This window comes from Aquarana catesbeiana, linkage group LG06 (assembly GCF_042186555.1).
Source record: "Aquarana catesbeiana isolate 2022-GZ linkage group LG06, ASM4218655v1, whole genome shotgun sequence".
NCBI lineage: Eukaryota > Metazoa > Chordata > Amphibia > Anura > Ranidae > Aquarana > Aquarana catesbeiana.
Genome location: NC_133329.1, coordinates 152,052,129 through 152,067,309, shown reverse-complemented (window position 1 = coordinate 152,067,309; position 15,181 = coordinate 152,052,129). Strand labels below are relative to the sequence as shown.

The following is a 15,181-nucleotide window of genomic DNA, read 5'->3' as shown; positions in this document are numbered from 1 at the left end:
CAGAGCTTGTCTTTTGAACTACAGAGGTGCTGAGAGGAGGAGTTTCAGGAGGCGGAGTCAGTGCAGGAATCACTGCTTGCAGGTAGCAAGGTACTATGGGACACATAGTCCTTAGAAATTGAAAGTAATCCACAGAGGAGAAACTGCAAAGAATCAAAAAGTTGTTGAAAGAGATGGTCAGCAGACAGGCAGAACTCACAACAAGAAGTGAGATTTTGGCTCCACTGCCCCATTTTCCTGTTTCAAAAATCCTTGGAAACAAAGCGATGCCCCATTTCACATTTTCCCAGCACTGGTCCTGGAATCCATGATACAGTCCCTGCTAATAACTTAATTACATTTTGAGGTCTCTTTTTGAACCACCATTGTACCCAATTCCACTGACACATGCCTCAATTCTTTCAGTATCCACTTCACGTGGGTTCACAGTTCGTGGTGCTGTTGACACAATCCCCACCGCCATCCATGTCCCAGAATTACCTGCTTCAACCTCAGTGGGCCCATTTCCTCCTCTGAAGAGCTCAGCTCCCATGCTGGTGCTCTATAATTATTCAATTTTGTAAAAGGGTTGCCAAATACATATTGGTAAACATTTCTCCACCCCTGTCATTTACTGGATGATTAGTGCTTTTGTTGTTATTTATGGAAAGATCAGTAACCACTATTTGTGAGTCAAAAGATAAACTGTTCTTACTGCAATCATAACCTCCAATCTCTTCTCCTACACATATTACCCACTGTCATAGCTTCCACAATTCTCTACACACAGGCTGCGCCCGTGTCATTCCCTCTGCACTCCTCTCCTACATATACTGCCTGCTGTCATATCCTCTGCACTCCAGGCCCTTCAGGGGGCGCGCGCCCGCCGCGTCACTCGGGTCCCGGTAACTGAGCAGGACCGTGGATCTGTGTGTGTAAACACACAGATCCATGTCCTGTCAGAGGAGAGGAGACCGTTGGTGTGTTCCTTGTACAGAGGGACACCGATCGGTCTCCTGCCCTTGTGGGTCCCCTCCCCCCACAGTTAGAATCACTCCTTAGGAACATAATTAACCCCTACAGCGCCCCCTCCTGGTTAACCCCTTCATTGCCAGTCACATTTATACAGTAATCAATGCATTTTTATAGCACGGATCGCTGTATAAATGTGAATGGTCCCAAAAATGTGTCAAAAGTGTCCGATGTGTCCGCTACAATATCGCAGCCACGATAAAAATTGCAGATTGCCGCCATTACTAGTAAAAATAAATAAATAAATAAATATACTCTTATTGCGATATTTTTTACCAAAAATATGTAGAAAAATACGTATCGGCCTAAACTGAGGGGAAAAAATGTGGTTTTTTTTTTGGATATTTATTATAGCAAAAAGTAAAAAATATTGTGTTTTTTTTCAAATTTGTCACTCTTGTTTTGTTTATAGCGCAAGACATAAAAACCGCAGGGGTGATCAAATACCACCAAAAGAAAGCTCTATTAGTGGGGAAAAAATGATAAAAATTTCATTTGGGTACAGTGTAGCATGACCGCGCAATTGTTATTCAAATTGCGACAGCGCTGAAAGCTGAAATTTGGCTTGGGCAGGAAGGGGGTGAAAATGCCCTGTATTGAAGTGGTTAAACACTAAACCTTTTCTGACATTTGTTGGTTTCAAGTTAAATTTATTTTTTTATTTTTTTTTTTTTTTTTTACGCCGCGAGAATCGTGATCCTAAGCAAAAAAAATCGTGATTCTCATTTTGGCCAGAATCGTGCAGCTCTAATACACACCTCATCAAAAGACTGTTTGTTTTCAACATGGCATGAACATAGATTGATCTATTTTCATGCTATGTTGAAAAATGTTTAGAGGTTTATGTATATTGCTGTATCTTTTGAAGACCATGTACAATACTGTTATTCATCTATAGATTTGTATGTTGGAACCTGCCTATAATTTTGTATTGAGTACTCCATTTTCGGTGAGATATATTTGTAATAAAGCAAGATTTTTTTTAAATCTATATATCTTATTTTTGGCGTATTGACGTTCCACTTCTCCAATATCTCCTGTTATACTACTTTTTCTTTATGCTTAAACTTATTTGGAGATAAGGTGTGGAAAAGAGTGAATGACCTCCTCCAACCGTCTTGTTTTTAGTCTCAACACAATAAAGTTTAATTTTATGTAAAATCATTACATCATCAGTCATGTACATTTTTCCACAACGCATTTCAGTGCCACTTAAGCTGGCCATACACTGATCGAAATTCGGCTGTTTCAGCAGGGACCAGATGAATTTCAATTCATGTGTGGCTGTTCCTGTTTGGCAGAAGTTTCTCAACGGGACATGCTGAAAAATTGCTGATCAGCGGCTGCAGCTTCTGATCAATGTACTCTGACAGCAGCGGGTCCCACTGTCGGAATACAATGTCCCTGCTGGTAGTTTTTCTCCATCCACCTCAGATGAATGATAAAAACTAACCATCTGTGGTCAGCTACTGTACATAGATTCCTGGTGCAGACATTCACTACAAAGCAGTGTAATTGACTTGGTGCATCTTTAAACCTTTAGAGGCCCTAGTGCTGGCTTTCTTAAATACCACCTAATGTCTCTGGATCAAGTTTTATATCTCTAGACCTTGTTTGACTTTAGACTTTTATCTGTCCTTTGCTTGCAATTTGCCTATTAATATTTGCTGACTTTATTACTTTTTTTTTTTAGATAGCGCACAAAGAAACTATCAAGCAATGCATAGAAGAATGCAATGCAAGGATTGAAATTGGTTTACATTATGGAATCCCATACCCCAGACCTGTACGTGTTTCTACATTGAAATTCACTTTTATCAGTATGCCCTGCCCAGAACTGGAAATGCTAGGGATATAACAGTGCTAAAGAAATATGTTAGGAGGCAACTTGTGCATAGCATATGAAAGTAGGCAGTATGTGCAGGAGGGGAGTGCAGAGGATATGACAGCAGACAGTATGTGCAGGAGAGGAGTGCAGAGGATATGACAGCAGACAGTATGTGCAGGAGAGGAGTGCAGAGGATATGACAGCAGACAGTATGTGCAGGAGAGGAGTGCAGAGGATATGACAGCAGACAGTATGTGCAGGAGAGGAGTGCAGAGGATATGGCGGCAGGCAGTATGTGCAGGAGAGGAGTGCAGAGGATATGACAGCAGACTGTATGTGCAGCAGAGGAGTGCAGAGGATATGACGGCAGGCAGTATGTGCAGGAGAGGAGTGTAGAGGATATGACAGCAGACAGTATGTGCAGGAGAGGAGAGCAGAGGATGTGACGGCAGGCAGTATGTGCAGGAGAGGAGTACGGAGGATATGACAACTGGCAGTATGTAGGAGAGGAGTGCAGAGGATATGACAGCAGGCAGTATATGTAGGAGAGGAGTGCAGAGGGAATGACATGGGCGCAGCCTGTGCAGGGCCGATCCTAGGGTCACCGGCGCCTGGGTGCAGAAATATTTCTGGCGCCCCCACATGGGCGTGGTCATCTTACCAACTCCTCCCCTTTACAAACGATTCTATGGCAACGACTCAAATACAGAGCTGCTCCTCTAAGAAGTCTTCGTTACCTTGAAATCCTCCCATGATCTCTTAACAATAAAGAAAATACAGGAAGAGAGAACACTAATGAGACCTGGAGGGGAGTCTCTCTGATGCACACAGAGAGGGCTTCTGTTAGAAAGAGTCCCAAGACATAATACAGGATACAGTCAAAGACTGCAGACATGATACAAGAGATGGTCAGAGACTGCAGACATAGTACAGGAGATGATCAGAGACTGCAGACATAATACAGGAGATGATCAGAGACTGCAGACATAGTACAGGAGATGATCAGAGACTGCAGACATAGTACAGGAGATGATCAGAGACTGCAGACATGGTACAGGAGATGATCAGAGACTGCAGAAATAGTACAGGAGATGATCAGAGACTGCAGACATGGTACAGGAGATGATCAGAGACTGCAGACATGGTACAGGAGATGATCAGAAACTGCAGACATAATACAGGAGATGATCAGAGACTGCAGACATGGTACAGGAGATGATCAGAGACTGCAGACATGATACAGGAGATGATCAGAGACTGTAGACATGGTACAGGAGATGATCAGAGACTGCAGACATAGTACAGGAGATGGTCAGAGACTGCATACATAGTACAGGAGATGGTCAGAGACTGTAGACATGATACAAGAGACAGTCAGAGACTGCAGACATGGTACAGGAGATGATCAGAGACTGCAGACATGGTACAGGAGATGATCAGAGACTGCAGACATGGTACAGGAGATGGTCAGAGACTGCAGACATGGTACAGGAGATGATCAGAGACTGCAGACATGATACAAGGGATGGTCAGAGACTGCAGACATAGTACAGGAGATGGTCAGAGACTGCAGACATAGTACAGAAGATGGTCAGAGACTGCAGACATAGTACAGGAGACAGTCAGAGACTGTAGACATGATACAAGAGACAGTCAGAGACTGCAGACATGGTACAGAAGCTGGTCAGAGATTGCAGACATGATACAAGAGATGGTCAGAGACTGCAGACATGATACAAGAGACAGTCAGAGACTGTAGACATGATACAAAAGACAGTCAGAGACTGCAGACATAGTGCAGGAGATGGTCAGAGACTGCAGACATAATACAGGAGATTATCAGAGACTGCAGACATAATACAGGAGATGATCAGAGACTGCAGACATAATACAGGAGATGATCAGAGACTGCAGACATGATACAAGAGACAGTCAGAGACTGCAGACATAGTACAGGAGATGGTCAGAGACTGCAGACATAATACAGGAGATGATCAGAGACTGCAGACATAATACAGGAGATTATCAGAGCTCCAGACATAGTACAGGAGATGATCAGAGACTGCAGACATGGTACAGGAGATGATCAGAGACTGTAGACATGGTACAGGAGATGATCAGAGACTGCAGACATGGTACAGGAGATGATCAGAGACTGCAGACATGGTACAGGAGATGATCAGAGACTGCAGACATAGTACAGGAGATGGTCAGAGACTGTAGACATGATACAAGAGACAGTCAGAGACTGCAGACATAGTACAGGAGATGATCAGAGACTGTAGACATGATACAAGAGACAGTCAGAGACTGCAGACATAGTACAGGAGGTGGTCAGAGACTGCAGACATGGTGCAGGAGATGATCAGAGACTGCAGACATAGTACAGGAGATGGTCAGAGACTGTAGACATGATACAAGAGACAGTCAGAGACTGCAGACATAGTACAGGAGATGGTCAGAGACTGCAGACATGATACAAGAGATGGTCAGAGACTGCAGACATAATACAGGAGATTATCAGAGCTCCAGACATAGTACAGGAGATGATCAGAGACTGCAGACATGGTACAGGAGATGATCAGAGACTGTAGACATGGTACAGGAGATGATCAGAGACTGCAGACATGGTACAGGAGATGATCAGAGACTGCAGACATGGTACAGGAGATGATCAGAGACTGCAGACATAGTACAGGAGATGGTCAGAGACTGTAGACATGATACAAGAGACAGTCAGAGACTGCAGACATAGTACAGGAGATGATCAGAGACTGTAGACACGATACAAGAGACAGTCAGAGACTGCAGACATAGTACAGGAGGTGGTCAGAGACTGCAGACATGGTGCAGGAGATGATCAGAGACTGCAGACATAGTACAGGAGATGGTCAGAGACTGTAGACATGATACAAGAGACAGTCAGAGACTGCAGACATAGTACAGGAGATGGTCAGAGACTGCAGACATGATACAAGAGATGGTCAGAGACTGCAGACATAATACAGGAGATGGTCAGAGACTACAGACAAGATAGAATAGATGGTCAGAGACTGTAAACATGGTACAGGAGATGATCAGAGACTGCAGACATGGTACAGGAGATGATCAGAGACTGTAGACATGGTACAGGAGATGATCAGAGACTGCAGACATAGTACAGGAGATGATCAGAGACTGCAGACATAGTACAGGAGATGATCAGAGACTGCAGACATAGTACAGGAGATGATCAGAGACTGCAGACATAATACAGGAGATGGTCAGAGACTACAGACATAGTACAGGAGATGGTCAGAGACTGCAGACATGATACAAGAGATGGTCAGAGACTGCAGACATAATACAGGAGATGGTCAGAGACTACAGACAAGATAGAATAGATGGTCAGAGACTGTAAACATGGTACAGGAGATGATCAGAGACTGCAGACATGGTACAGGAGATGATCAGAGACTGTAGACAAGAGACAGTCAGAGACTGCAGACATAGTACAGGAGATGGTCAGAGACTGCAGACATGATACAAGAGATGGTCAGAGACTGCAGACATAATACAGGAGATGGTCAGAGACTACAGACAAGATAGAATAGATGGTCAGAGACTGTAAACATGGTACAGGAGATGATCAGAGACTGCAGACATGGTACAGGAGATGATCAGAGACTGTAGACATGGTACAGGAGATGATCAGAGACTGCAGACATAGTACAGGAGATGATCAGAGACTGCAGACATAGTACAGGAGATGATCAGAGACTGCAGACATAGTACAGGAGATGATCAGAGACTGCAGACATAATACAGGAGATGGTCAGAGACTACAGACATAGTACAGGAGATGATCAGAGACTTCAGACATGGTACAGGAGATGATCAGAGACTGCAGACATAGTACAGGAGATGGTCAGAAACTGTAGACATGATACAAGAGACAGTCAGAGACTGCAGTCATAGTACAGGAGATGATCAGAGACTGCAGACATAGTACAGGAGATGGTCAGAGACTGCAGACATGATACAAGAGATGGTCAGAGACTGCAGACATAGTACAGGAGATGATCAGAGACTGCAGACATGGTACAGGAGATGATCAGAGACTGTAGACATGGTACAGGAGATGATCAGAGACTGCAGACATAGTACAGGAGATGATCAGAGACTGCAGACATGGTACAGGAGATGATCAGAGACTGCAGACATAGTACAGGAGATGGTCAGAGACTGTAGACATGATACAAGAGTCAGTCAGAGACTGCAGACATAGTACAGGAGGTGGTCAGAGACTGCAGACATGGTGCAGGAGATGATCAGAGACTGCAGACATAGTACAGGAGATGGTCAGAGACTGTAGACATGATACAAGAGACAGTCAGAGACTGCAGACATAGTACAGGAGATGGTCAGAGACTGCAGACATGATACGGGAGATGGTCAGAGACTGCAGTCATAATACAGGAGATGGTCAGAGACTACAGACAAGATAGAATAGATGGTCAGAGACTGTAGACATGGTACAGGAGATGATCAGAAACTGCAGACATGGTACAGGAGATGATCAGAGACTGTAGACATGGTACAGGAGATGATCAGAGACTGCAGACATAGTACAGGAGATGATCAGAGACTGCAGACATGGTACAGGAGATGATCAGAGACTGCAGACATAGTACAGGAGATGGTCAGAGACTGCAGACATGATACAGGAGATGGTCAGAGACTGCAGACATGATACAAGAGATGGTCAGAGACTGCAGACATGATACAAGAGAAGGTCAGAGACTGCAGACATGATACAGGAGATGGTCAGAGACTGCAGACATGATACAAGAGAAGGTCAGAGACTGCAGACATGATACAAGAGAAGGTCAGAGACTGAAGACATGATACAAGAGAAGGTCAGAGACTGAAGACATAATATGATACAGGAGATGGTCAGAGACTGCAGTTCCTTTGGACGTTAGTAGATAATGGCCGATCGGCCCTCTCACCTGACCCAGCGATGGTTCCTCTGATCAGGAGTCAGCTCACTCTGAATTGCCCATGGTGACTCCGCTGGGTAGAACCCAGATCTGTATTCTGGCAATGACTCCATTCCTTTCTCTGCCAGGGATGGCACCAGGCTGTGTGTCTTTCACTCTGGTGGCGTAGGGCAGTGGGGTTTCCTCTCTGATGGTGTTCCCTCAGCACTGCCCTCTCCCTCTGGAGTCCTGGGTGTACTTCCCTGAAAGCTTTCCCAGGCTCCTGTATCTCTCTCTCTCTCTCCCATTCAGCTGAGCCTGCTGTGTGGGCTGCAGTTTCCGTGTTACAGTGGGGCTGCCAGTCCTCGGGACTACATGTCCCACAATCCTCTTCTCCTTTTTCTATTCTATTTTTCCCTAGCTGATATAAAGGCGGGGGAAGAAACGTAGTGGGAGGCTGTGCTGGCCAGTGCCGCTCACTAGTATAGCAGTGCACGTGCGGAGGAGAGGGAGAGGGAGGGGAAGGGGCGAAAGGAGAGCCCGCAGCTGCAGTGACGGCACTAGGGTTGGTGTCACCAGGTGCGGTATAGCATGGTGTCACCCTCCTTCCACCAACTTTAGTCCCCCCTTCGTCAGTGCAGACCCCCCACTAAGTATAAACCCCTCTCTCAGTACAGACCCCCCTTCATCAGTATGGACCCCCCCAGGACAAACCACCCCCCTCCATTAGTAGACCCCCACCAGGACAACCCCCCTCCATTAGTACAGATCCCCCCAGGACAAAGCCCCCCTTCATTAGTACAGACCCCCCAGGACAAAGCCCCCCTTCATTAGTACAGACCCCCCAGGACAAACCCCCTCCATTAGTACAGACCCCCCAGGAGAACCCCCCTCCACTAGTACAGACCCCCACAGGACAAATCCCCCCTTCATTAGTACAGACCCCCGGGACAAACCCTCCTCCATTAGTACAGTCCCCCCCAGGACAAACCCCCACCATTACTACAGACCCCCCAGGAAAACCCCCCCTCCACTAGTACAGACCCCCACAGGACAAATCCCCCCTTCATTAGTACAGACTCCCCAGGACAAACCCCCCTCCTCTAGTACAGACCGCCCACCAGGAAAAACCCCCCTCCTCTAGTACAGACCGCCCACCAGGACAAACCCCCCTCCAATAGTACAGACCCCCCAAGAGGACAAACCCCCCTCCATTAGTACAAACCCCCCCAGGACATCCCCCCTCCATTAGTACAGACCCTCCCGGACAAACACCCCCTCCATTAGTACAGACTCCCCCAGAACAACCCCCCTCCATTAGTACAGACCCCCCCCAGGACAACCCCCCACCATTAGTACAGACCCCCAGGACAAACACCCCCCTCCATTAGTACAGACCCCCAGGACAAACACCCCCCTCCATTAGTACAGACCCCCAGGACAAATCCCTCCATTAGTACAGACCCCCCAGGACAAATCCCCCCCTTCATTAGTACAGACCCCCCCAGGTCAACCCCCCTTCATTAGTACAGACCCCCCAAGACAACTCCCCCTCCATTAGTACAGACCCCCCAGGACAACCCCCCCATTAGTACAGACCCCCCAGGACAACCCCCCCATTAGTACAGACCCCCAGGACAACCCCCCATTAGTACAGACCCCCAGGACAACCCCCCCATTAGTACAGACCCCCAGGACAACCCCCCATTAGTACAGACCCCCAGGACAACCCCCCCCATTAGTACAGACCCCCAGGACAACCCCCCATTAGTACAGACCCCCCAGGACAACCCCCCCGTTAGTACAGACCCCCCAGGACAACCCCCCATTAGTACAGACCCCCCCGGACAACCCCCCCATTAGTACAGACCCCCAGGACAACCCCCATTAGTACAGACCCCCCAGGACAACCCCCCCATTAGTACAGACCCCCCAGGACAGCCCCCCATTAGTACAGACCCCCCAGGACAACCCCCCCATTAGTACAGACCCCCCAGGACAGCCCCCCCATTAGTACAGACCCCCAGGAAACCCCCCATTAGTACAGACCCCCAGGACAACCCCCCATTAGTACAGACCCCCCAGGACAACCCCCCATTAGTACAGACCCCCAGGACAACCCCCCATTAGTACAGACCCCCCAGGACAACCCCCCATTAGTACAGACCCCCCAGGACAACCCCCCATTAGTACAGACCCCCAGGACACCCCCCCATTAGTACAGACCCCCCAGGACAACCCCCCCATTAGTACAGACCCCCCAGGACAGCCCCCCCATTAGTACAGACCCCCCAGGACAGCCCCCCCATTAGTACAGACCCCCCAGGACAACCCCCCCATTAGTACAGACCCCCAGGAAACCCCCCATTAGTACAGACCCCCCAGGACAGCCCCCCCATTAGTACAGACCCCCAGGACAACCCCCCATTAGTACAGACCCCCAGGACAACCCCCCATTAGTACAGACCCCCCAGGACAACCCCCCATTAGTACAGACCCCCAGGACAACCCCCCATTAGTACAGACCCCCCAGGACAACCCCCCCATTAGTACAGACCCCCCAGGACAGCCCCCCATTAGTACAGACGCCCAGGACAACCCCCCATTAGTACAGACCCCCAGGACAACCCCCCATTAGTACAGACCCCCCAGGACAACCCCCCCATTAGTACAGACCCCCAGGACAACCCCCCATTAGTACAGACCCCCCAGGACAACCCCCCATTAGTACAGACCGCCCCAGGGACAAACCTCCCTCTATCAGTACAGACACATAACACCCGTGCGGCAGCTAGATAGGACAGTGTGAAGCCGCGCCGCCCGGGTGAAGAACAGATCGAGACAGCCAGGCAGCAGCTTAGGCGGGAGTGAGAGACAGAGGAGAGAACCTGTGTCAGGCTGCAGGCACGGGCCCGTCGGGCCGCCCCCCCCCCTCCTCCCCCCAGCGAAGTCACTGCGCGGCCGCGGCTGGTCTCTCTCAACACAGAGACCAGCTGCTCCGATCTCCGGTGGCTGCTCTCCTCTGACAGGAGGAGGAGGGAGGGGGGACGGGCTCTACCAGTGAAAAGCACAGCGGGACAGAGCTATCCAGAAGTGTCCAGAAGCACGGAGGGGAGAATGAGGAGGGAGGGGAGCACTCTGGCGCTTCAGCGCCCCCACCTCTCTGGCGCCTGGGTGCACTGCACCCCGTGCACCCGCCTGGGACCGGCCCTGAGCCTGTGTGTAGAAAATTGTGGAAGCTATGACAGTGGGTAATATGTGCAGGAGAAGAGATTGGAGGTTATGATTGCAGTAAGAACAGTTTATCTTTTGACTCACAAATAGTGGTTACTGATCTTTCCATAAATAACAACAAAAGCACTAATCATCCAGTAAATGACAGGGGTGGAGAAATGTTTACCAATATGTATTTGGCAACCCTTTTACAAAATTGAATAATTATAGAGCACCAGCATGGGAGCTGAGCTCTTCACAGAGGAGGAAATGGGCCCACTGAGGTTGAAGCAGGTAATTCTGGGACATGGATGGCGGTGGGGATTGTGTCAACAGCACCACGAACTGTGAACCCAGGTGAAGTGGATACTGAAAGAATTGAGGCATGTGTCAGTGGAATTGGGTACAATGGTGGTTCAAAAAGAGACCTCAAAATGTAATTAAGTTATTAGCAGGGACTGTATCATGGATTCCAGGACCAGTGCTGGGAAAATGTGAAATGGGGCATCGCCTTGTTTTCAAGGATTTTTGAAACAGGAAAATGGGGCAGTGGAGCCAAAATTTCCACTGAACCATATATTGCATGGTGTGAATTCCTGGGTGTTCTTTTAAAGTTGCTTTTCTCCTGGAGTAGTAGCTAGCCTTAAGCACAATTAAGGGTCAGTTGTCAGCATTGGCAGTTTTTTTCTATCACAAATTTTAAAGCTGCGCAATCCAAAAAGTGAATACAATAATAAAAACAAGTATTCAGTTGATAAGTCCAGAAAAGTGAATATAGTGCAACAAAAGACATGAAAGTCTACATGAATAAGCAGAAAGTTTTTCTTAGAAAGTCCATAGATGTAGTTCACCAGTAAAATGTATGTCATTCTTGTGCAGAGCCCTCACCTCAGGCAGCAAAAATACGTGCTTACTCAATATGAATGATCTTCTATCTCTAGAAAGGGCTAAAGGCTCAGATCTTAATCGACCAAACACAGGTCTTTTAGTAGCAAACCCAAAACGCTCCCTGTAGGAGGCAAAGAAGAAATAGTGGTCCTCCACCAAAGCATCCTCCCCATGGACTGTGGCTAGAGATATAGAAACAAAATGCGCCAATAGTGTAAAACCTTCTTAAATGTTTTATTAAAATTTAAAATCCCATTTGCATAAAAATGATCATAGTGCCAAACAATATACAAATTTTTCGCCGGCAATACATCCAACACCCGCACTTCTGGGATCGATAGGACGCTCCTAAAAGACCTGTGTTTGATCGAAACAATCTATGAACTTTCTAAGAAGAACTTTCTGCTTATTCACGTGGACTTTCATGTCTTTCGTTGCACTATGTTCACTTTTTTTACTTCTCAATTGAATATTTGTTTATTGTATTCACTTTTTGAGTAGCGCAGCTCTTAAATGTATTTATTTTATTTATTTCAGGTACTTGTATAGCGCCGTCAATTTGCACAGCGCTTTACATATACAGTGTACGTTCACATCAGTCCCTGCCCTCAAGGAGCTTACAACCTAAGATTCCTAACTCACATTCATACATACACATACTAGGGCCAATTTAGACAGGATCCGAAACTGGAGTACCCGGAGGAAACCCACGCAGGCACAGGGAGAACATGCAAACTCCAGGCAGATGGTGTCGTGGTTGGGATTCAAACCAGAGACACTTTTTGCTGCTAGGTGAAAGTGCTAACCACTACACCAAATGTTTGAATTATTGGACTGTGTTAAGTATCTCACAGTTGAGTTGCTGCTTTGCACATTATTGTATTTCTTTATCGTACATCACGAAACACAGAGCCACAGTAATAACTGTATGAGTTATATGGCACCTTCAGGTGATGGACACTGGCACACCCTAAACAGGAAGTTCAATTCCCCATATAACCCCTCCCCTTACCGGGAGTACCTCAGTTATTTTGCCAGTGTCTTAGGTGTTGGTCACGAGTAAAGAAGTGCTGTGCTGAGCTCCGCTGGAATATTCCTTACTGGGGTAAGCCATGCAACCGGATCCATTCAAAGTGTCTTTTCCAGGCCGAATTGAATGGCACCCAGGCCTCGTGTCTGAAGAAACAATATTTTACCTGTAATGCTTCTCTTTTTAGAGAGCTGGACCCCGGGATCCAGTATTTGTTTTTTTTCAGCCATATTCCTGGCGGGGTGCTTTTTACAGGCCCAGGGCTGTGGATCCCCCGATAAAAAGGGGGCCCCAGTCCCTGAAGGTTTTCTAACGGAGCCCACCGTGAGAGGTGAAGATTGGGTCTGTTACCACAGATCCCTGCAGCTGGATAAGGTAAGAGAGATTCCTAAGGAATTTTTCTAATTCTTGTGGGTTTTCACCTTTAAAGTAATGTTGCTATGCCTATAGTCACCACCGGGGGCTGTCAAGAGCACGTACCTGTTCCATGCTTGTCAGTCTCACCTCTGTGTCTCAAGCTGCATGCTTCCTCCAGCCCAGGCTCCAGGTAAAGTCGTTGGAAAGGGGGGTTTTCTTCTCCTAGGAATGTCCCCCCCACCTGGATAGCTTTCCTCCAGGCAGAGGGAGCATGGCATTATATGGTGGTATGCCGCGCCGCTCCCACCGCCATTGCGGCGGTTCCCTTCAGCGGCTCTCCTCCTCCCTCAATCCCCCTCCATGCGGTCCGGTCAGGATCGGAGCCCGCTCTCGTGGGAAAACGTTCTAATTTAACATTAGATGAGGGAAGGGGGCGCAGTGGGTGGTTGGAGAAAGGGGGAGGGGCTTAGCGGTGTTGGCTCGCTTCTGCGTCTACAACGAGGGCTGTATGGCTATAAAATGCGCTCTTTTCAGGTGCATACAGCTAGGAGGGACACAGAGCGGACGGGTGGCATGTGTGTGGGTGACACAGGCATTCCCAGGCACATTTACTTAAAGCAATAGGCTGAGCTTAATAGCAGCGGCAGTTGCTCAGCAGTGGGTGCATTTTTTTTGGTGGTACCTCTGCGTTTGTGCTCAGCACTATGACCAGAGGAGGTGGTTCAAATGCCACAAAGACCAAGGACACGAAGGGGTCGCCCTCAGGTCCTAAGGACCCTCCCTCTGCAACACCATCCTGTTCTAAGGAGGCTGGTCAGAGGCAGCCATCGGGGGTCATCAGGGGCTGCAATTGCTTCTGATACTTAAGCCCCTGTCTATATGACTGAGCAGGTTTTCTCCTCAGCTGTGAGTGGTTTAGAGGAAAGATTAATGGCTTTAATTGCATCTTCACAGAGTGGCAGAAAACGCATTCGGTCGTCAAATGGAGGAACTGTGGGAGGGGGAAGATGATCCCCCTCTGGGGACCGTGAACAGGCTGATGATTCCTCTTCTGTGGGATCAAGTGGGGAAGGACCATCTTCAGTTTCACATGCTGAGAAGTTGCTGGTGCAGTCTCTTACTGAAATGGTCTGCTCCACATTTAAGCTGCTCTTAACGGAGTCGGTTGAAGAGCCTAATTCTTGTTTGTGTTCACTAAAAGCCTCTTGCGTGCCTTTCCTGTCCATTGATTACTAGAAAAGCTTATGTATTCTGAGTGGGATCACCCAGATAAGCCCCTTTTTCCCCCAAAATAGTTTTTAACACTTTATCCTATGGAGGAAAAAATTGACTAAAATGGGAGTATACCAGCAGTTGACGCTGCAATATCCTCTGTGAATAAAATTTTGACTTGTCTGGTTGACAATGCACAAATACTTAGGGATCCAACTGATAAAAAAATTGGAATTCCTGTAAAAAAAAAAAAAAAAAAAAAAACCATTTTCTCCTTGGCAGGTTCAGTGGCTCAACCTGCAGCAGCAGCAATTGGGGTATGTCAGTCCTTGAGAGACCATTTGAAACGGGTACTCGATCTATTCCCTGAACAACAGGCCCAGGAATTAGCTGACATGCCAGCGGCTTTGTGTTTTATAATTGACGCAATTGGAGATTCTATTCCTCAAACCTCTTGCCTTGCGGTTGGGTTGGTACATATGCATAGAATCTTATGGTTGAAAAAGTTGGTCAGCCAAAGCACCATGCAAAAAGCTCCTGGCTGGTTTTCCTTCCGCAGTGAAAAGCTGTTTTGGGAGGACTTGGACAAATATATCCAAAAAATATAAAGTGGGAAAAGTACCTTTTTGCCAGTTAAGAAACGTCCCTCATTTAAATGGGCTCTTTTTCCAGTGCCAGAGG

At 47.5% G+C, this 15,181-nt stretch overlaps 1 protein-coding gene across 2 annotated transcripts in view; it reads left to right on the top strand.

Moving 5' to 3' along the window:
• Window positions 1–15,181, top strand: part of LYRM1 (LYR motif containing 1) — a 73,079-nt gene that overhangs the window by 41,964 nt on the left and 15,934 nt on the right. For both annotated transcript variants that reach the window (XM_073591061.1, XM_073591062.1), the window contains exon 3: window positions 2,705–2,797. In XM_073591061.1, the coding sequence (XP_073447162.1) occupies window positions 2,705–2,797 (93 nt within the window). The remainder of the gene's footprint in view (window positions 1–2,704; window positions 2,798–15,181) is intronic.